The following is a 23,008-nucleotide window of genomic DNA, read 5'->3' as shown; positions in this document are numbered from 1 at the left end:
TCTCCCACAGTATTCTTGCCAGCAATTTAAAAAAGTATGGATTGGATGAATGGATTATATGGTGGATAGAAAGCTGGCTAGATCGTCGGGCTCAGTGGGTAGTGACCAATGGCTCCATGTCTAGTTGGCAGCTGGTATCAAGCAGAGTGCCCCAGGGGTCTGTCCTTGGGCCAGTTTTGTTCAACATCTTCATTAAGGATCTGGATGATGGGATGGATGGCACCCTCAGCAAGTTCACGGATGACACTTAGCTGCGGGGAGACGTAAATAAGCTGGAGGATAGGGATAGGTCCCAGAGTGACCAAGACAAATTGGAGGATTGGGCCAAAAGAAATCTGATGAGGTTCAATAAGGACAAGTGCAGAGTCCTCCACTTAGGACAGAAGAATCCCATTTTACTGCTACAGGCCGGGGGCCGACTGGCTAAGCGGCAGTTCTGCAGAAAAGGAGCTGGGGATTACAGTGGACGAGAAGCTGGATATGAGTCAGCAGTGTGCCCTTGTTGCCAAGAAGGCTTACGGCTTATTGGGCTGCATTAGTGGGGGCACTACCAGCAGATCGAGGGAAGTGATTATTCCCCTCTATTCAGCACTGGTGAGACCACATCTGGAGTATTTCATCCAGTTTTGGTCTCCCCACTACAGAAAGGATGTGGACAAATTAGAGAGAGTCCAGTGGAGGGCAACGAAAATTATTAGGGGGCTGGGGCACATGACTTATGAGGAGAGACTGAGAGAACTGGGCTTATTTAGTCTGCAGAAAAGATGAGTGAGGGGGGATTTGATAGCTGCTTTCAACTACCTGAAAGGGAGTTCCAAAGAGGATGGAGCTAGGCTGTTCTAGTGGAACCAGATGACAGAACAAGAAGCAATGGCCTCAAGGTGCAGTGGGGGAGGTCTAGGTTGGATATTAGGAAACACTTTTCATTAGGAGGGTGGTGAAGCACTGGAATGGGTTACCTAGGGAGGTGGTGGAATCTCCATCCTTAGAGGTTTTTAAGGCCCGGCTTGACAAAGCCTTGGCTGGGATGATTTAGTTGGTGTTGGTCCTGCCTTGAGCAGGGGGTTGGACTAGATGACCTCCTGAGGTCTCTTCCAACCCTAATCTTCTATGATTGTATGATCTGAGGTAGGGATCAGAGGACTTAATTTGCATTACTGCACTTCTCCATTCAGCTGCGTCTTCTCTTCAGCACTGACTCAAATTGCAGCCTCACCAAAGTGCGCAGGAGTCTCTTCCCACTATCTGGGGAGTGGAATGTACCCTCACTCCAGCAGTTAGCCAGGGCAAGAGTATCCTCCGCTTGATCAAAGCCAGTGCTGGCTCCTTTGAGATAGACAGGCAGGGAGGACAGGAACGCCCAGGATTCATTTATGGGCTGTGTTCTCCAGGAGGTCGGACTAGATGATCACAGTGGTCCCTTCAGGCCCTGGAATCTATGAATCTTTAAGCCTCTCTCTCCCTCAAGTTCATGAACTGAAATTCCATTTTCTTTAAATCTGGGCTTGGGCTCACAGTGGTGAAGCCTCTTCCAGTTATAAACAGACCTGACATCACATCCAGTAAGTGCAGTTCCCAGGGCACTATGGCAACTGGAGGAAAACAGCTAATTCCCAAACAACAGGTGCTTGCAGCAGTGACTATTACCCACCTATCACCAGAGTCAGAGATGGGGTCTGCACATTCTCATGCTTGGGATGCACCAATGGCGCAGCTTCAACTGGCAGAACTTTCTAGCAGCAGAGCCCACTAAAGTCCTCCCACCCCCTTCCCTCAGTGCTCCTGAATCCTGTTAGGGCAAAACTATAAAAGGGGATGCTGGGCTCTGGCCCCCTTTCTAGGTCCAAACAGGATTCCAAGGAAGAGAAGGTGGCAGGTGGGAGTGTGAACATGCAAAGTCCATCTCAAAGAACTCCGGTTACAGGTGAGTAACCTTCAGTTCTTCTTCAAGGTGCCTTTGCACATTCCCAGGACTTCTGCAATAGTCGGATCCATAGCACTCCTGCCTCCGGACAATGGGCTGCAGCGTGCTAGTTACACACTGATTGTCATACTGAGCCTCCAATCTGGCTGGCAGATCAAGGGAACAGGGTTTTGTAAGGGTGTGACACAAGCTGCAGGTGGCAGCCCTATAGATCTCTAAAGTTGGAGTAGGTCTAAGGTAGGCCATGGACACCGACTTGGCCCTTGCGCAGTGTGATCTAAGCCCCACTGGGACAGGAACAGAGATCTGCTGCACCATTCCACCACACAAAGCCTCGCCCACATACAGAGGCACTCTGATGCAACTGATTTCTATTCTTTCCCCATAGGAGTTGGACAGTGTGGGTGATTTCTGAACTGCTCAGACCTGTCCAGCTAGAAAGCTGAGGCTCTCCTGCTATCTAAGGCATGTAACTTTGCCTCTCCTGAGTGAGGTCTAGGGAAAATATACTGGCAAGTTAATGGACTGGTTAAGTGGAAGTCTGTCACCACCTCCGAGAGGAACTGACGGTGTGGATGAAGAACCACTTTGTTTGTGGAGGGCTGTAAAAGATGGGGCAGCTGTCAGAGCCTTTAGCTCACTTGCTCTTCTAGCAGATGACATGGTCACAAGGAAGCTTGTCAACTGAAAAGTGAAACAGGGAACATTGTTCCAAACCTCAAACAGAGCCTCCATGAGCTAAGTACCAAGACTAAGGTCCCATGTTGGGTGGGTTCTTTGACTGCAGTGTAGACATTCATCATTCCCTTCAGAAATCTCTGTATTGCATCATGACTAAATTAGGGCTGTCAAGTGATTAAAAAATGAATCGGGATTAATCATGCTGTTAAACAATAATAGAATACTATTTATATAAATATTTGTGGATGTTTTCCACATTTGCAAATATATTGATTTTAATTACAACACCGAATACAAAATGTACAGTGCTCACTTTATATTTATTATTATAAATATCTGCACTGTAAAAATAATAGTATTTTTCAATTCACTTAATATAACTATTGTATGGCAATCTCTTTCTCATGAAAATTGAACTTACAAATGTAGAACTGTATTAAAAAAAAATCTACATTTGTAAGTTCTGCTTTCACGATATAGAGATTCCACTATGGCAGTGTTTCCCAAACTTGGGACGCTGCTTGTTCAGGGAAAGCCCCTGGAGGGCCGGGCCGGTTTGTTTACCTGCTGCGTCCACAAGTTCGGCTGATCACGGCTCCCACTGGCTGCGGTTCCAATGGGCCAATGGGGGCTGCGGGAAGCGGCACGAGCCAAGGGATGTATCGGCTGCCGCTTCCCGCAGCCCCCATTGGCCTGCAGCGGCGAACCACGGCCAGTGGGAGCCGCGATTGGCCGAACTTGCGGACGCGGAAGGTAAACAAACTGGCTCGGCCCGCCAGGGGCTTTCCCTGCACAAGTGGTGTCCCAAGTTTGGGAAACACTGCACTATGGTACTTGTATGGGGTGAATTGAAAAATACTATTTCTTTTATCATTTTTACAGTGCAAATATTTGTAATAAAGTGAATATTGTACATTTTGTATTCTGTATTATAATTGAAATCAGTATATTTGAAAATGTAGAAAAACATACAAAATATTTAACACATCTCAATTGGTAGTCTATTGTTTAACAGTGCAATTAGAACTGCGATTAATCATGATTAATTTTTTTAATCATGATTACTTTTTTGAGTTAATCACGAGTTAACTGTGATTAATTGACAGCCCTAGACTAAATACAGTCTCACTATGCATTAGGAAGAAAAGAATCATTTTTCTTTTAGCAGGCAAGTCCATCATAGTTACTAACAAAATGTTAAAGGCTGCAGCCATCCTTTCTACCAATTCATGGAACTGCAGGATATCTTCCAAAGGAGAAACTGCCAGAAACATAGACATTATCTGGAGACCCCTGAACATCTGGATCCATGTTTGTCTCTTGGAGGTAAATCGACTTCTCAGACAGCGTGTACAGGATCAATAATGGAGGCAGTTCGTCAAGCAGAAGAGACTGATCCAACAGGATTCCCCTTGAGGAGAAGTTTCAGAGTAACAGCCGTGTTAGTCTGTATTCGCAAAAAGAAAAGGAGTACTTGTGGCACCTTAGAGACTAACCAATTTATTTGAGCATGAGCTTTCATGAGCTACAGCTCACTTCATTGGATGCATACCGTGGAAACTGCAGCAGACTTTATATACACACAGAGAATATGAAACAATACCTCCTCCCACCCCACTGTCCTGCTGGTAATAGCTTATTTAAAGTGATCATTATTAAGCATTATTAAGGATCTACAACCTATCCTAAAGGATGACCCAACACTCTCACAAATCTTGGGAGACAGGCCAGTCCTTGCCTACAGACAGCCCCGCAATCTGAAGCAAATACTCACCAACAACCACATACCACACAACAGAACCACTAACCCAGGAACCTATCCTTGCAACAAAGCCCGTTGCCAACTGTGCCCACATATCTATTCAGGGGACACCATCACAGGGCCTAATAACATCAGCCACACTATCAGAGGCTCGTTCACCTGCACATCCACCAATGTGATATATGCCATCATGTGCCAGCAATGCCCCTCTGCCATTTACATTGGTCAAACTGGACAGTCTCTACGTAAAAGAATAAATGGACACAAATCAGATGTCAAGAATTATAACATTCATAAACCAGTCGGAGAACACTTCAATCTCTCTGGTCACGCAATCACAGACATGAAGGTCGCTATCTTAAAACAAAAAAACTTCAAATCCAGGCTCCAGCGAGAAACTGCTGAATTGGAATTCATTTGCAAATTGGATACTATTAATTTAGGCTTAAATAGAGACTGGGAGTGGCTAAGTCATTATGCAAGGTAGCCTATTTCCCCTTGTTTTTTCCTACCCCCCCCAGACGTTCTGGTTTAACTTGGATTTAAACTTGGAGAGTGGTCAGTGTGGATGAGCTATTGCCAGCAGGAGAGTGAGTTTGTGTGTGTGTGTGTGTGTGTGTCCCTGGGAAAAGAAAAAAAGGGGGGGGGTGAGAAAGCCTGGATTTGTGCTAGACATGGCCCACCTTGATTACCATGCACATTGTAGGGAGAGTGGTCACTTTGGATGAGCTATTACCAGCAGGAGAGTGAGTTTGTGTGTGTATGGGGGTGGGGGGGTGAGAAAACCTGAATTTGTGCTGGAAATGGCCCACCTTGATTATCATGCACATTGTAGGGAGAGTGGTCACTTTGGATGAGCTATTACCAGCAGGAGAGTGAGTTTGTGTGTGTGATTTTTGGGAGGGGGGTGAGGGGGTAAGAGAACCTGGATTTGTGCAGGAAATGGCCCAACTTGATTATCATGCACATTGTGTAGAGAGTTGTCACTTTGGATGGGCTATCACCAGCAGGAGAGTGAATTTTTGTGTGGGGGGGTGGAGGGTGAGAAAACCTGGATTTGTGCTGGAAATGGCCCAACTTGATGATCACTTTAAATAAGCTATTACCAGCAGGACAGTGGGGTGGGAGCAGGTATTGTTTCATATTCTCTGTGTGTATATAAAGTCTGCTGCAGTTTCCACGGTATGTATCCGATGAAGTGAGCTGTAGCTCACGAAAGCTCATGCTCAAATAAATTGGTTAGTCTCTAAGGTGCCACAAGTACTCCTTTTCTTCTTGAGGAGAAGGTTCCCTATATGCTAATTCCAGTCTTTCTGTAGTTGTGTGATAGCTAGGTGAAGGCCAACTGGACGTCTGGCCCATGGTGTTATCTCCCAGTCCTGCCAGTACTCTGTCTCAGATTCTCTACTATAATTCCCCAGCAGGGAAGAATGCTGATCTATGGCCCCTGTAGAGCTCTCTAGTGCAGTGGTTCTCAACCAGGGATACATGTAGCTCTGGGGGTATGCAGTGATCTTCAAGGGGGTACATCAACTCTTCTAGATATTTGCCTAGTTTTACAACAGACTACATAAAAAGCAGTAGCGAAGTTAGTACAAAAAAATGTCATACAACTTGTTTATACTGTTCTATATATTATACACTGAAATGTAATACAATATTTATATTCCAATCAATTTATTTTATAATTATATGGTAAAAATGAGAAAGTAAGCAATTTTTCAGTAACACCGTGCTGTGACACTTTTGTATTTTTATGTCTGATTTGTAAGCAAGGAGTTTTTAAGCGAGGTGAAACTTGGGGGTACACAAAACAAATCAGACTCCTGAGAAAGGTACAGTGGTCTGGAAAGGCTGAAAGCCACTGTATCAGTATATCTGATTCAGGCCTCAGGAGGCAAAGGGGAAGGTAGAGCCTGATCCAGCCTCAGACTGTGGATCTGAGGTGGCTGTATGGGAGGCAGTACTAGCCCTGGTAAAAGAAGGATTGAGACAGGTGAGGTATTTCCCCCAGGGGAGTCGGTACTTGTTCTAGGGAGGGGTTCCTGTATATCTGGGGACGCCTGCACCTGCCAGGGAGTGGGTTTAGTAAGTTTCCCTAGAAAGGAAGACAAAAGAAGAGAAATTGGCCCAACCACCTGTGGTTTCTTTCCTGTCTCTTTCTGCCCTGAGGAAATTGTGTTCCATGTTGTGTGAAGGGCTTTCTGATCTGACTGTGGATCCAGGTGCTGAAGCTGAGTGACTATGGTAATCATGGACCTGGGAGGGACCAATGAATCTGAGGTGACTTCAAGTGCTTCATCCGGCATCACCACTGGAACCCGAAGCCTCATTTCCTTAGGACTATGAGTCTTAAGGCTTTTGCCCTCAACATCACCCCTTGATGTGCATCTGGGTTCCGAGGCATGAGGCTGAAGTCGCAGAACTGATCCATCAGCGTAAAAGCTAGCTAAAGTGGCACTGGGAATCATCTGTTCTGACAAATCTGGGTCACAGAGCTCTGGCGAGGCTCCTGGTCTGTCTGCTATTGTGGCTGGAGGGAACTGAGGTGGCCGGAACATAGCACCGCCTTTTGTAGCTTTACCCTCAGAACAGTCCGGAACAGAGGAGCACTCTGACAGGCACCATTTTGAAAAGATTCCACTGGTCCACACTGCACCATTAGCAGATCCCGAGGGTAGAAACATGCAGAGTCCATTGGAAGACGAGTACTTAGCATTACACGGCATGTTCAGTCGCAGGTCTCCAGGGCTTTACAGAGGTGAGAAAACACTAATTCCCACTTTACAGATGGGCTAGAACATCGAGCCTATAGAAACACGTTTCACCTATCTGCCTGCAGGGATCAGTGTAGCAGCCCCCTCTCTTCCTTCTGCTCCCAAAACTAAGCACACTGGCTGTGCAACATGTGTTGTGGGGGACACATGCTGCAGTGCTGCTGCTGAGCACAGAGCTCCAATATGGCAACTCAGATTCCTGCCATCAAGCTAGACGAGGAGGAAGTTCCCCTCCAAGAACAGCAGGCCTGAGGGGAGGCGTATATAGTAACTCATCCTGTCTTCAGCTACTAGCCGGGGCAGGATTGCTCCCTACAGTGTGTTCTCCAGGGCGTCGGTCAGGCTCGTTTTAAGTGACCCAAGGGATGGAGAAAATTCCCTAGCCAGTGGTAGATCTCACCACTTCCTCTCCCTTGTTTTCACCCTGTTGCTCCCGGTTAAGCTCCTGCACCACCTTATATAACTCCTCTCCCTGCTGCTTTCCACCCTTCATGCACCTGTACGTTTCTAGCGCCAACTGGCTGTCGCTTTGCTATACATATTTGTTTCTTGTATTGCTTCCTCATAACCAAACTCTCTAGCTCCTTTCTCATTTTTCTGAGAGCGAGGTGCCCAACAGCTTATGCCCTACTGTAGGTTGATCTAAATAGGGCCCTATACTGATGGGTTAACTAGATTCTTGCTTGTTGAGGCAACCTTATGTATGCAGCCCAGCAAAGCTTTGGCTTTTTTGCTGCTATATTGCATTCCAAGCTCTGTCTCAACTGCTTTCCACTAATTTGCCTAATTATTGCTGCTTTCCCATGCCCTGAATCTCCCTCCCATAGAATATCTGTGCTTTGGATCTGCCCCCCACAATGCATTCACTCATTGTCTTCCCAGGATATCGTATTTTATTTTCCATTTCCCAAGAGCGTCTTTAGGGATATGTCCTGCATACCCTCCTCTTCAGTATTACATGGGACCACTTGGACAGATGCCAAGACACCCTGGGCTCTGCTGCCAGCAATATATCATAGAATCATAGAATATCAGGGTTGGAAGGGACCTCAGGAGGTCATCTAGTCCAACCCCCCGCTCAAAGCAGGACCAATCCCCAATTTTTGCCCCAGATCCCTAAATGGCCCCCTCAAGGATTGAACTCACAACCCTGGGTTTAGCAGGCCAACGCTCAAACCACTGAGCTATCCCTCCCCCTAAAAGTTTTTCCTAACATCCAACCTAAATGGCCCCCTCAGGTATTGAACTCACAACTCTGGGTTTAGCAGGCCAATGCTCAAACCACTGAGCTATCTTTCCCCACGATATTGATATTCAGCTGGACATTTGGTTTTGTAAAATGCAACCAGCACCACCACAAGGATGTCCCAGCACCTTCAAGAAATCAGCACCAGGAGAGCAGCTGACTCAAACCGAGCTCAGGCTGGGAAGGGAAAACATCCTAAAGAAATAGTTGAAACCCATCCATCTGCCTTCCATTCTTAACTGCTGCTAAGTTAACCCTGGACAAGTAGGTAGCGAGCTAAGGGACTTCTCCCCTTTCTTCCTCGGGTAACGGGCGGTATAGAAAACCCTGAGACTAGATAGACACAGGCTGTGTGTATACACACTTTTTCTGTTTGCAGTATAACTAGCCTGCCCTCCATCTCTCCTCATTAGGGGCTCCCTTCTGTTAGCAGAGATGCCTGTGTGTGTTTGGAAGATGATTACAGCTAGGTGACTAGAATCCAACCCCCGAACGCTCTTATAATCCAGTTAGCAATATGATCGTACCACATGGCCCCACTGTTCTCTATCATCCTTAGTTTTCAATCCTCTTTTAACTGAAAAAGTTATTCTAAACAAATACATTGAAGCATAAACCACCAATTTACAACTCATGCTAGAAGCAGCAGTCCTTTCTCTCGTGTGATTTCAATAAAAGCAGGGTTTAATTTAGAGTGCATATGAGACAGGGATCTGAGTTCAGTTGGGCAATTGGTACTCTGGGCACATGGTTCCTATTAAGAATGTTCATCTGGATCTTCCACAAAGGCCCCTTGCCTTTTGCATACATTTTGAATGATTTATCATGTACAGTACAGAGGCACAAGTTCTTCCTTCCTTCCCCACAACTGTTTAGAAGTGGTTGTAAATCCAAGATGGTAATCATAAACCACAAGTTTGTACAGGTCTCCAGAATGCCGAGACATTTCTAACGTAAGACTCTAATCACATTTATGGGGGGAAGGGTACATTATTGAACAGAATACATGATGCAAAATAATCTGTTCCCCAAATTTATATCATATATAGTCCTCTCAACTCCTGTGACCTACCATGTATTTCTGTATGGAGCCTCATTTATCTCCCTAGCATGAATGACTCGTAGCACTGTGCATGTTCACAAGAGAACATAAAATTTTATACTTTTCAGAAGTCCCTTTCTTACAAAACAGCATCAGCACTAATCCAATAATCAAACACCCACTGTTTTCTCATAGGCCAGTTAATGGGCATTTGTGTTGTGCAGTCCAGCACACACCTTCTGATTTGTATTTTCACTGATCCAGATGATACCAGGCATTTTAAATGGACACTGATGTGACACAAATCTTTTCTACAGTGATTCTACCTCTACATAAGATTGTTAAAACTGAACACTAAGGTCAAATTCACTTTTCCCCGGTACTGCTTTTGGTGATATTTCTGCAATCCACTTATGGTTCATGCAGTAAAATGAAATTGGTCAGTTTCAGTTTCCCTGCAGCACAGGTCCTGCGGTGCATACAGCATGGCAGAAGGGTACATTTTAAGAGTATGTTTAAACCAATTATATAAGAAACCATGTACCAAGTCACAACACCTTTTTTAAAATATAAAGGAAATCCTAATTTTCTCCCTACACAGAGCTGGGAGTGTCTTTTATAACTCGACTTCTATCTAGTTCAGAATGGCAATGGAATATGGGACTTGAAGAAAGAGCCCTAATCTGCATTTAAGTAATTACAAAACTTTGCTCAAGCGCTTGTGATGCAGGATGGGAGCACATCTGGACTAAAATATGTAATTTACACTAATAGGGGTATCCTGATATAATGCTAGCTCCTCCACCTTTGGAAACTGGCTGGTCCAGCAGCTGTGACCCGTTCTAAGAATATACATGAATGCTGCTGGGGCCAGGTAACCCCACTCCAAGACACAGTGGCTTTACAGATGGGTTGCAAACTAGTTAGATTCAGTCTCATCTTTTCACAGAGTAGAAGGCACTGGAGAGTTCAGTGAATTGGGACTGGAACTGGGCTAGGAGCTTTCCAACCTTGGGTGGCTATTTGGTGGTTTACAAGAAATGAATTCGGGTTCTCAATGTAGTTCCCAATGGACAAACTCAAGGCACCTCCATTGCACATGGCACTCACTGGCCTCCTTGTCATCGGACTCCAGAGAGGCCAAGGAATGAATGGGCCATGAAGAGCAATCTTCCCTCTCACCTCTAGAGATCACCCTTCCACGTCAGCGTAAAGCATGGTACTAAGAGGGTGAGGGAGAATCTGCTGCTGCCTGTGCTGGTCAGTTCTGGGGATACAGGATGGAGTGCAGTCGCCAGGGCTCTTGATACAGCACCTGGCACAAAGCTAAATTTTAAGTTAAAATATTCCTAAAGGAGGGTGTGTGTCTGAGCCAGGCGTGTGTGTCTGTAGGGAGGGGGGAAGGAAAGAGAGTAGTGCAAGCCTGAGATGGTGCCAGAGGCAGGTTAATGGAATTAATGACTAAAATTGGGCACCCAAACTGGTGCAACTGAAGGTTGCATTCGGCAGTGTACCAATAACCCGATGTCTGAAATCGGTTGGTGGAGCATTGGGCATTTTATAGACACCGTCCCATTCAATACAGAAATGAAGACAAGTCAGACCATGGGTGGCAGCATGGAACGCTCTATCCTGATCTAAGCAGCTGGGCCAGACCCGCTGTTCCCCATGCGCCACTAGACAGTTCAGAGCAGCTGAAGCGTGCTCAGTAAATGTCCCTAGAATTGGGAATCTTGAGGTGTGTGTGCAGGAGTGGGGAGTTAAGAGGTCCTCGGCTGCGGGCACGTCCCCTGTTGTTCCAGCAGAGCCCAGATCTGTTGACCTTTGGGGCATGGTATAAACTCAATTCTCTTGGCTGGTGTCAGAGATTTAGCTTTAGTGGACACATGAGCCTATTGCTCTGTTGTTAACAAATTCTGTGCTTGCTTTACTGTCTGTGGCTGCTGTACAGACAGGTTTAAACAACGAAAAATAAACAACCACAAGGCCCTGGGGTCTCTGCAGGCTGCCCTTCCGAAATGAAGAGGACAACAGCTGTGGACTGCCTTTTATAGAATTCCACGGGCCAGAGACCACAGTGCAGTGGTCATGCCTATAGAAACATTTGCACTTCACAACCAACCCGTTACCATATCCAACACTGGGCAGAAGATGGATGTCATTGTATATTATGACTTGCCAAGCACATGGAGTACAGCTTCGTAGCCAGGGCCATAAAGATACCAAGAGAAATATTCTCCTCCTTAATGTATTATTTTTGGATTTCCCAACAGCCAGCAGTCGGTCTCCCAGGGCAGTAAGGTGGCAGGAGGTTGGGGAAGCTCACCTTTGATGATGCTGAGGATTTCTTGGACTTTGTGTGGCTCGTTGCGGTCTGGCCTGCAGCTCGGTGTGATCTCCAGCACGTAATCAGGACCATACTTTGTGAAAAACTGCAGGGAAAGGGAAATCAGCAAAGTTGTTGCTGTGCAGGGCAGAAATGGTGTGGGTGAGGTTCAAGGAGAGCTGTCCTGAAAACAATGCAGTAGGGGGAAGCATCTGCGGTGGGACTTGAGGTAGTGGAGACAGACTCCCATCCTTGTTGTCCACTAGATTCCAAATGTGCTCCTGAAATCCCAGATGGAGAGCTTTTCTCTCTCTCTAGTTTAGTGTCTATTTCCCATCTCTATTCAGGAGACTGAGTTTCTTCCCAGCTCTGCCACTGATCCACTCATCTGTAAAATACCTCTTCCCCTCCAAGGCAGCTCACATAGTTTAATTAATGAATGCATGTGATATGGAGCTTCTACCTGCTTGAACTCTACAACTGCTCTAACAATTCAAGTTCCATATATGAGACATATTTTACAGCACTGCAGCTGTGAATACAATTTATTTTTCATCCCCCTTGGCACATCCGGCAAATCCATTTAGCATTGTTATATCACACACTTGGGTACCTACACACCTGCCTGTATTAAATGAGAACACACAATGAAATCAACACTCCGGCTGGATTTCCTTGTCCTAGCGTGGTGACACTTTGAACCCACCCCCCTGCACAGCTCTAGCACAATACATTCTTTCACTGGCATGATCCCTGCACACCGGGAAGGTGCTACATCAGACAGGAATTACAGTAAGGAACAGGGCTCGGCACAAGATTGTTAACATACCTCTCCATACAATGTGCTACAGATGTGCAACTAAGTCTACAGGAGAAAAACTGAAGTTTTTCACATTAATACAGAATACCATAAATTATTGCGTGAGCACACAACACCAAGCACAGAGCCAGCACATGGGAGGTTTTAAAAATTCAGCTGGTTTTGAGTTAAGTGTGTTAAAAAATGTATACATTTGAATTTAAACTTAGCCTAAAAGGTTGGCCAGTTTACAAGAAAGTAATTAGGCATGCAGGAATCAGGCTTATTCTATAAAATTAAGGGAAAGCCAAACTAGCTGGACTCCCCCGCGTGATTAAATGATACACAGGGCTAATATCGGAAAGGTGTCATTTGGCAGCTCTAGCAGCTGAGATCCCCCGTTTATCTACAAATACGTACAGCACAGGCAACAGCTGTGAAAGCTTTCCCACACTGAGCCAATAACGTTCTTCAATTCTGATGACCAGCAACCATCTCTAGGGAAGGAGGAGAGAAATCCCCATAGCCCAGTTAGTTCTTAACTTTCTTGGCAGCCTTGGCAAGAAGTGCCAATTGTGACAAAAAATTTTGACAAGGACCCCTGTTCCCTAGGACACAACCCCCAGACCACACAGACCAGACACCCAACACACAGCTAAGACTTTATTCAGTTCATTATTGACTTTGGCGGGATTTGAGCCTGCGACAGAGCAGAAAGGTTTTGTATCTGGTTTCTGCTCTCCTAAAACTATCCACATACGGGTGCTATGATTGAGGAACACAAATATGGGTAACTGCGTTCTAAGAGAAGTGCTGGATAGGTTTACAGTGGAACAAAATTGACGTTGTTTATTTAACCCTCCATTAAAGGATAAATATCGTATTTCAGAGGAAGTTGCAGCATATCTCATCATTTCATGCCCTCATTTCAGCCCATAAAACAATACAAAAGGACTAGGGCTGTAAAGCGATTAAAAAAGTTAATCGCGTGATTAATTGCGCTATTAAACAATAATAGAATACCATTTATTTAAATATTTTTGGATGTTTTCTACATTTTCAAATATATTGATTTAAATTACAACATGGAATACAAAGTATACAGTGCTCACTTTATATTTATTTTTAATTACAAATATTTGCACTGTAAAAAACAAAAGAAATAATATTTTTCAATTCACCTAATACAAGTACTGTAGAGCAATCTCTTTATCATGAAAGTTGAACTTACAGATGTAGAATTATGTACAAAAAATAACTGCATTCAAAAATAAAACAATGTAAAGCTTTAGAGCCTACAAGTCTACTCAGTCCTACTTCTTGTTCAGCCAATTGCTCAAACAAGTTTGGTTACAATTTGCAGGAGATAATGCTGCCTGCTTCTTGTTTACAATGTCAATTGAAAGTGAAAACAGGCATTCGCATGGCACTGTTGTAGACAGCGTCGCAAGATATTTACGTGCCAGATGTGCTAAAGATTCATATGTCCTTTCATGCTTCAACCACCATTCCAGAGGACATGCATCCATGCTGATGACGAGTTCTGCTCGATAACGATCCAAAGCAGAGAGGACCGACACATGTTCATTTTCATCATCATTAGTCAGATGCCACCAGCAGAAGGCTGATTTTCTTTTTTGGTGGTTTGGATTCTGTAGTTTCTGCGTTGGAGTGTTGTCTTTTAAGACTTCTGAAAACATGCTCCAAACCTCATCCCCCTCAGATTTTGGAAGGCACTGCAGATTCTTAAACCTTGGATCGAGTGTTGTAGCTATTTTTAGAAATCTCATGTTGGTGCCTTCTTTGTGTTTTGTCAAATCTGCTGTGAAAGTGGTCTTAAAACAAACATGTGCTGGGTCATCATCCGAGACTGCTATAACATGAAATATATGGCAGAATGCAGGTAAAACAGAACAGGAGACATACAATTCTCCCCCAAGGAGTTCAATCACAAATGTAATTAAAGCATTTTTTTTAAACAAGCATCATCAGCATGGAAGCATGTCCTCTGGAATGATGGCTGAAGCATGAAGAGGCATACAAATGTTTAGCATATCTGGCACGTAAATACCTTGTAACGACAGCTACAAAAGTTCCATGCGAATGCCTGTTCTCACTTTCTGGTGACACTGTAAATAAGAAGCAGGCAGCATTATCTCCCATAAATGTAAACAAACTTGTTTGTCTTAGCGATTGGCTGAACAAGAAGTAGGACTGAGTGAACTTGTAGGCTCTAAAGTTTTACATTGTTTTATTTTTGAGTGCAGTTATGTAACAAAAAAAATCTACATTTGTAAATTACACTTTCAAGATAAAGAGATTGCTGCACAGTACTTGTATGAGGTGAATTGAAAAATACTATTTCTTTTATCATTTTTACAGAGCAAATATTTGTAATAAAAAATAATATAAACTGAGCCCTGTACACTTTGTATTCTGTGTTGTAAAAGAAATCAATATATTTGAAAATGTAGAAAAACATCCACAATATTTAATAAATTCCAATTGGTGTTCTATTGTTTAACAGTGCGATTAATCGTGATTAATTTTTTTAATTGCAATTCATTTTTTTCAGTTAAACGTGTGAGTGAACTGAGATTAATCGATAGCCCTGAAAAAGACCTATAGTAATGCTCACAGTGATGGAACAGCAGATTGAAATACTGATCTCAGTCATTTAGACTATAATTTGAGCACTCTCCCTGTATGAACAAGACACACATTCCTCCTAGCATGTTAGGAGCTGAAGGTCATGTAAATGGAAGGGTCATTTTTCCTAGAAGTAAGATTTTCAGAAGCACTTAAATTCCATTTGCAGAAGAGACTAAGGCCGTAGATCCTCAAGGGTATTTAGGTGTTAAACTACCATTGATTTCAAAGGCAGTAAGGAGCATAAATACCTTTGAGGATGTGGGTCTAGGAACTTAAATCACTTTTGAAAATTTAACTTCGTTCTTCAATAAAGTCTTAGATTTGACTGATGGCCTGAGTGTCATGATAACAATGGTAATTTCTATCATATGCATACCTCAAATGCATAAGGCATCTCCACTAGTTACATTATATTCTGAATGCTCCATGGTTGTTATAGCACACTACCATCCTAGTGGCTACTAAGGATAAACTTACAATACAGTTTCCATGCACATCTACTTTTCACATGTCCACAACTTTCTGAAATAGTCACCTTTTAAGAGTTGGACATTTTCCTTGCTTGGTTTGTGCCCTGAGGTGAATTTGGAAAGGGTTTTCCAATTCACCTCCAGTTCACGTTGTGGGAGAACTATGAACATTTTCGCCACAGTAAAAAGCATTCTTACCTTGCTTAACAGGGCTACAGCAAAAACAACTGACACTTGAATGGAACAGTGGTTTTCAACCTTTTTTCATTTGTGGATCCCTAAAAAATTTCAAGTGGAGATGCAGACCCCTTTGGAAATCTTAGACAGTATGCAGATCCCCAGGGTCCACAGATCACAGGTTGCAAGCAACTGGTCTAGAGGTTTTGATTGGTTTGAGTTTGCAAAGGAGCTCAGTGCAATGCATGCATTACCATGTAATGATGCGCAAACCAAGTTATTTCAAGGAATTTACACATTCAGCTGAAAAACCTGCTAAGCTCAATAAGATCTTTTAATTTCATTTCTATAAAAGAAAAAGGAAATGAAATGCAAAAACACTGCAACGTTAGGGTTGCAGAGTTAAGTCACAAAAAGTTAGAAAATGCAAAGTTTATGGTTCTAACAGCAAAACTTGCCTCAGTTGCACTATTTTCTATTTTTCTTTTTTCTGTAAAAGTATATCATGGTTTATGACATAAGTATAACATGTTCATAAAAATGAGGTATGGGCAACAATGAGGATAGTACGGTTGTCAGAGCCTTTACTTTTGCATTTTCAGACTTTAAAATCACAATACTATTAAAATCACAAACGCCACATGAATACAGTTAATTAATACTGCACATGAATACAGTTAATACAGCAATTAATTTCCAAGGTATATCTTGTTGTTTCTTGAAATGCAATTTCTTGGTATTTAATAACTAATATCCCAATCCTGAAAGTAGCTTCATGTGAGGACAGTTCCAAAGACTCTGTGTGGATGCAGAGCACGTGAATGCTGAACTGTGCTAAGTTATTTTTTATTGTGGCAAATTGCAGGCATTACTATGATGGGTCCCGTGCTTTCTCTTCTTGGGGGGTGGTGGCGCGGATCAGGGCACTGTTTCTTGCCCCTGAACGGCGTATTAACTGCTCCACTAGTGCCCTAGAGGAGGGGAGTGGAGAGGGAGGGACCCGGGCCCACCCTCTACTCCAGGGCCCAGCCCAGGGGCCCTAGGAATAGTGGTAAACTGCTTGAACTGGGTGGGAGGAGGTATTGTTTCATGGTCTGTGTGTATATAATGTCTTCTGCAGTTTCCACAGTATGCATCCGATGAAGTGAGCTGTAGCTCACGAAAGCTCATGCTCAAATAAATTGGTTAGTCTCTAAGGTGCCACAAGTACTCCTTTTCTTTTTGCTTGAACTAGTGGTTCCTTCCTCTGGGCTACTTCCCTCTCCTGCCCTTCAGCTTGTGGGGCTTCCTGCCCTCCCTCTGCACTAACCAGGTGTCCCTTTACGTAGGGTTTTGGTCTTCTTAGCCCACCGCAGCACTTCTCCAAACTCTCCTCTGCTTCCCTCCAAACTGCTCTCTGCTCCAACACCAATCCACTCTGCTTCAACTCCTCCTCTTGTCTGATTGAAGAGGGGCGGTTTTTATCATGTGACTGGCTTCAGGTGCTCTAATTAATCTATAGCAAACTTTCTTCCCTCTACAGGGAATAAAGCTCCCTTCTAACACTCTCCTGCTGCCCTCTGGCCATGCTGTATCACACATCCCCTCCCCCCTGCTCAATACCATGGGGTTGGGCTATTTGGGACGAGAGGCAGTGCTGTCGTGATAGGCCATCAGCATTCCAGTGTTGGCTTCTGGCCCTAAGTGTACAGGGAAAAGGAAGGGCTGTAGGGATAGGAACCACCTACTCACTCTTGCGTTCTTCTCCTTGTTTCTGTGCATCCACTGGAGTGGGGTGTGGTCTGTCACAAGGGTAAACCGCCGCCCCAGTAGGTAGTAGCGGAGCATCCCCATAGCCCATTTTACCACCAGACATTCCTTTGCAACAACAATGTACTTTTGTTCCCTGCGGAGGAGCTTCTGGCTGAGGTACAAGATCGGGTGTTCCTCCTCCCCTACCATCTGCGAAAGGACTAGCCCTACCTCCAAGGCATTTGTTTGTAGGATGAATTCCTTCTCGAAGTCTGGGGCTATGAGTATGGGATGGCAGCAAAGGGCTGTCCTTAAATCTGAAAATGTTCCTTCTGCTGGATCAGTCCACTTTACTATCTCGGGGCCCCGAGCCTTTATCAAATCCGTCAATGGCCCTGCTCTTGTGGCAAAATGACGGCTGAATCTCCGATAGTATCCTACTATCCCTAGAAATGCTCTGACCTGCTTTTTGTGGACTGGTCGAGGCCAACCTTGTATTGCCTCCACTTTGTTCCATTGGGGTTTCACCAAACCTCTCCCTACTACATACCCGAGGTATCTGGCCTCAGTTAGTCCTATCACACACTTGAGAGGGTTGGCAGTGAGGCTGGCCTTCCGCAGCATGTCTAGAACTGCTTCTACTTGTCCTAGGTGCGTTTCCCAGTCAGGGCTATGGATGACTATGTCATCTAGATAGGCGGCAGCATACTTGGCATGGGGTGGCAGCAATTTGTCCATAAGTTGCTGGAACGTTGCAGGGGCCCCATGGAGTCCGAAAAGGAGGACAGTGTATTGGAACAGGCCATCGAGCGTAGAGAAGGCAGTCTTTTCCTTGGCATTCTCGGCCAGGGGAATTTGCCAATATCCTTTGGTCAGGTCCAGAGTGGTTAGGTATCGGGCCTTGCCTAACTGATCAACTAGCTCGTCAATGCGTGGTATCGGATAGGCATCGAATTGGGATACTTCATTCAACTTCCGGAAGTCGTTGCAAAACCTCAGGGTGCCGTCAGGCTTGGGGACTAGGATGATAGGGCTGGACCACTGGCTGTGGGATTCTTCAATAACCCCAAGTTCCAGCATCTTCTTCACTTCTGTCCTAATTTCTTCCGGTATTCGGTACGGTCTTATCATCACCCTTATTCCAGGACTGGTGACAATATGATGTTGGACTAGTGTCGTACAGTCCGGCTGTGTACAGAACACGTCCTGGTTCCGTTGGATCATATCAATGACCTCGGTTCATTGTTCTGGAGTTAACTCAGGAGATATCTTCACCTGCCCCTGTGGGTCGTCTGTCTGGGGTGGAGCTCCCCAAATGACCAGGCACGTCTCTTGGTCATGCCAGGGTTTCAGTAAGTTGATGTGGTAGATTTGCTCTGGCCTTCGGTGGTCTGGTTGTCTGACCTTATAGTCCACCTCCCCAGTGGCTTCCACTATCTCATATGGTCCATGCCAGCTGGCCAGGAGTTTGCTTTCTGCTGTCAGCACTAGCACCATCACCCGTTCCCTGGGCTGAAATCTCCGTACTTTTGCCTGACGGTTGTAATATGTCTGCTGGGCCTCTTGTGCTTTTTCCAAATGTTCTCGTACTATAGGCGTTACTTGAGTTATTCGCTCTCTCATCTATGTCACGTGCTCAATGACATTCTTTCCTGGGTTGGGTTGTTCTTAACAGTCTTCCTTGGCAATATCTAATATTCCGTGTGGGTGGCGTCCGTATAATAGTTCAAAGGGAGAGACACCAGTGGACGCCTGGGGACTTCCCATATAGCAAACATTAGATACAGTAGAAGGGTATCCCCATCTTTTCCGTCCTGTGCTACCACCTTCCGGATTATACTTTTAAGGGTATGGTTAAACTGCTCAACCAGTCCATCTGTTTGTGGACGGTAGACTGAGGTCCGTATGGCCTGGATGCGGAGTAGGGTACACAAGTCTTTCATTAATTTTGACATGAAAAGGCTTCCTTGGTCTGTCAGGATCTCCTTAGGGATTCCCACTCTGGCAAAAACCTGGAGTAGTTCTTTTGCTATTGCCTTGGATGTGGGGTTTCTTAAAGGAATGGCTTCTGGATACCACGTGACGTTGTCAAGGATGACTAGTATGTTTCGGTGGCCCGGTGCCAATCTTTCCAGTGGGCCCACTATGTCCCCATGCCAATCTTTCCAGTGGGCCCCCTATGTCGAAAGGGACTTCAATAAAGGCAAAGGTACTAATGGGGCTCACAAGTGAGGTCGGGGGCTATGCAACTGGCATTCTGGGCAGGAGGCACAATAGCGCTGGACCTCTGCATGTATTCCTGGCCCATAAAACCTTCTTAGGACTGTATCAAGTGTCTTGTCTACTCCTAGATGTCCCCCAAATAGATGACTGTGAGCTAACTCTAGTACTGCCCTTGTGTGTTTCCGTGGGACTAAGAGTTGCTCTACTTCTTCCCCTCGTATTTGCGCTATCCTGTACAACAGATGGCGTTTGAGCATATAATATGGCCTTGGGCCTTTGTTCTTTCCTTCCACGGGTACGCCATTTACTTCCACTACCTCCTCCCTCACATTCGCATTTTGCGGGTCATTGGCTTGGTCCTGCCCGAAATTCTCATGTGCGGTACCAATCTGATCTAATTGCAGGGGGTCTGTTGCCCCTACTTGGGCTAGGAACCGCCGAGTCATCACTGGCCTGAATGATCTCCTGGCCTCCTGAATGGGTTCGCCTACCAACAAGGGAGGTTTTCTGGTTCTCTGCTAGAATCCTGGTCCCTAATCTTCTATCTGCCCTCCTTTCCCACCTAGACTTTTGGGATTTTCCAGGGGATGAGAATAACTCTGGGGCAAATTTGGCAAACATTGGGGTGACGCTGTCTGTAGGTGCCTCCGTCTTAGACCGGGGGTTGCTACCCTCCCCTGGCTCTAATGGGGGGAGTAAGCTCTCAAACCCGGGGAAGTCCCTACCAATTAAGACAGAGTAGGGAAACCTGGGGACCACCCCTGCAGTCATTCTGGTAGTATTCCCCTGGATCTCAATCCGTACAGGGATTGTGGGGTAGAAATTTACAGTGCCATGAACGCATGTTACCCCTGTGTTTTTGGCCCGGGTTAGTTGGTCTTGCCCCACCAACTTCCCTGAGACCAGTGTGACAGCACTCCCGGAATCTACTAATGCTATGGTCTCAATACCATTCATTTTTACTGATCTTGTATACCCATGCGAGGTCATTGCGACCCCTACCAGGCCGATTAGGCCACATTGCTCCCTGTGATCCCCCAGATTACATTGCATAGGCTCTTCCCTGTTGGGGCCCTGGGCTGCTATATGCCCCAATTCCCCATACTCGTAACACCACCCCCTTATTCCGGTTGCCGCCCTCTGCCTGGGGCTATTTGCCCCCCGCCCTCATCTCTCTCTTCCCAAACCCCCAGGTCCTTTCTTGGCCTCAGGCCATTCCTTGGTGTCTTTCCTCCCAGTTATGGTTCTCCTGGAGTTGTCGACAGTCCAGGGCCTTGGGTTTGGGACTGGCTTCCTGGTTTGCTGTGTCTCACCCCCTGGGGTCTGGAACAGTTCACGGGCTGCCAGCTGTCTTTCCACGAGGGACACCAACTCATCATAGGTGGAGGGGTCATTCTGGCCAACTCAAGCGTGGAGGCTGGTGGTAGCCCCCTCACATACTGGTCTGGTACCAGGAGCTCCATCATCTTCTTAGAGCTGAGGGCCCCAGGGCGCAGCCATTTCTGGGTCAGGTGGATCAGGTCAAACAATTGCGATTGGGGCGTCTTGTCCTCTGTATACTGCCACTCATGGAACCTCTGGGCTTGCAACGCTGTCGTTACTCCAAATCTGGCCAGGATCTCTGCCTTCAGTTGGGGATAATCTGCTGCAGTCTCCATGGCCATATCGTAGTAGACCTTCTGGGTCTCCCCACACAGGAACGGGGCGAGGATACCAGACCACTGATCTTGAGGCCAGGCCTCCCGCAGGGCTGCTCTTTCAAAAGCCAGGAGGTATGCCTCTACATCATCCTCCTGTGTCATTTTCTCTGGGCAGTGGCTAGCCCGTATGGTCCGGGTCCCGTCGCAGTTGCGGTTCAGCTCCATAAGGGCCTTCAACTGGTTCACCAGCTTTTGCAGCAGGGCTCGGTCCTGGGCAGCCTGACTCATCAATAGATGATTAATCTCCTGCTGCATCCAAGTTGCCTCCTGCTGGGCTGCGGTGGCTTGTATTAGGGCCTTGACCAGGTCGTCCATCTAAGGGACGGGAGGGTTTTGGCAAACCCTAGTTTAAGTCCCCAGCACATATATCCCACTTCCAACACCATGTGTGGCAAATTGCCGGCACTACTATGATGGGTCCTGTGCTTTCTCTTCTGGGCGGGGGGGGAAGGGGGGGTTCAGGGCACTGTTTCTTGCCCCTGAACTGGAGTATTAACTGTCCCACTAGTGCCCTAGAGGAGGGGAGTGGAGAGGGAGGGACCTGGGCCCGCCCGCTACTCCGGGGCCCAGCCCAGGAGCCCTAGGGATAGTGGTAAACCACCTGAACTAGCGATTTCTTCCCCTGGGCTACTTCCCTCTCCTGCCCTTCAGCTTATGGGGCTTCCTGCCCTCCCTCTGCACAAACTAGGTGTCCCTTTACCTAGGGTCGTGGTCTTCTTAGCTCACTGCAGCACTTCTCCAAACTTTCCTCTGCTTCCCTCCAAACTGCTCTCTGCTCCAACACCAATCCACTCTGTTTCAACTCCTCCAAACTGCTCTCTGCTCCAACACCAATCCACTCTGCTTCAACTCCTCCTCTTGTCTGATTGAAGCAGGGCGGTTTTTATCATGTGACTGGCTTCAGGTGCTCTAATTGGCTTCAGGTGCTTTAATTAATCTATAGCAAACTTCCTTCCCTCTAAAGGGAAGAAGGCTCCCTTCTTACACTCTCCTGCTGCCCTCTGGCCTGGGCTTTCCTTGCTTTTTGCCCCTGCTTTAGTTCCCCCCCTGCGACCGGGCCAGACGCTTTTTCTTCGTTTTGTTTTGTTTTTTTGCTGTTTTTTTTTTTGCTGCCGTTCGAGTGCTGGTCAGCTGCCAGCTTGCCTGCCAGCCCCCCCACGCCTGCCCTCGGACGTTGCTATTGCTTCAGCTGCAACCCCCGGAGGAGGGGGGAGGACTGCCAACCCGCTCCCCGGAGGAGGGGAGTGGACGCCCCCAGACCCAACCGTTTTGCTGTTTGTTTGTGGACCCGCAATTAATCGTCTTCTTATCTTTGCCTGGCATTTTTGGAATGCTCCACAAAGACCGGGAGAGAAGACAGCTGATAGAGATATCGCCCGGGGAAGCTACAAATCATCATGGAGGGGGCCGTAAGACTGAGTAACTTTTGAACTGTACTCTCGTGTGGGGGGAGTCTGACTGTGTCTTAACTGCATTTGTAGGGGCACGGGGGGTGTGG

General features: G+C 46.0%; 1 protein-coding gene across 7 annotated transcripts in view; it reads right to left on the bottom strand.

The window, feature by feature from the left end:
• HDAC8 (histone deacetylase 8) overlaps positions 1-23,008 on the bottom strand; it is a 156,097-nt gene that overhangs the window by 36,281 nt on the left and 96,808 nt on the right. For 4 of the 7 annotated variants that reach the window (XM_048863416.2, XM_048863408.2, XM_048863418.2 and 1 more), the window contains one exon: positions 11,759-11,864. The exons of 1 other annotated variant lie outside the window; for it this stretch is intronic. In XM_048863416.2, coding sequence (XP_048719373.1) covers positions 11,759-11,864 — 106 coding nt within the window. Of the gene's footprint in view, positions 1-11,758; positions 11,865-12,977; positions 13,055-23,008 lie in introns of all 7 variants that reach the window. 2 more of the 7 variants (XM_048863409.2, XM_048863411.2) reach the window with 1 other exon arrangement.

This window comes from Caretta caretta, chromosome 9, assembly GCF_965140235.1.
Source record: "Caretta caretta isolate rCarCar2 chromosome 9, rCarCar1.hap1, whole genome shotgun sequence".
In the NCBI taxonomy this organism is placed as follows: domain Eukaryota; kingdom Metazoa; phylum Chordata; order Testudines; family Cheloniidae; genus Caretta; species Caretta caretta.
Note: the sequence above shows the minus strand (reverse complement) of the source record. Positions and strands in the feature narration are given on the sequence as shown.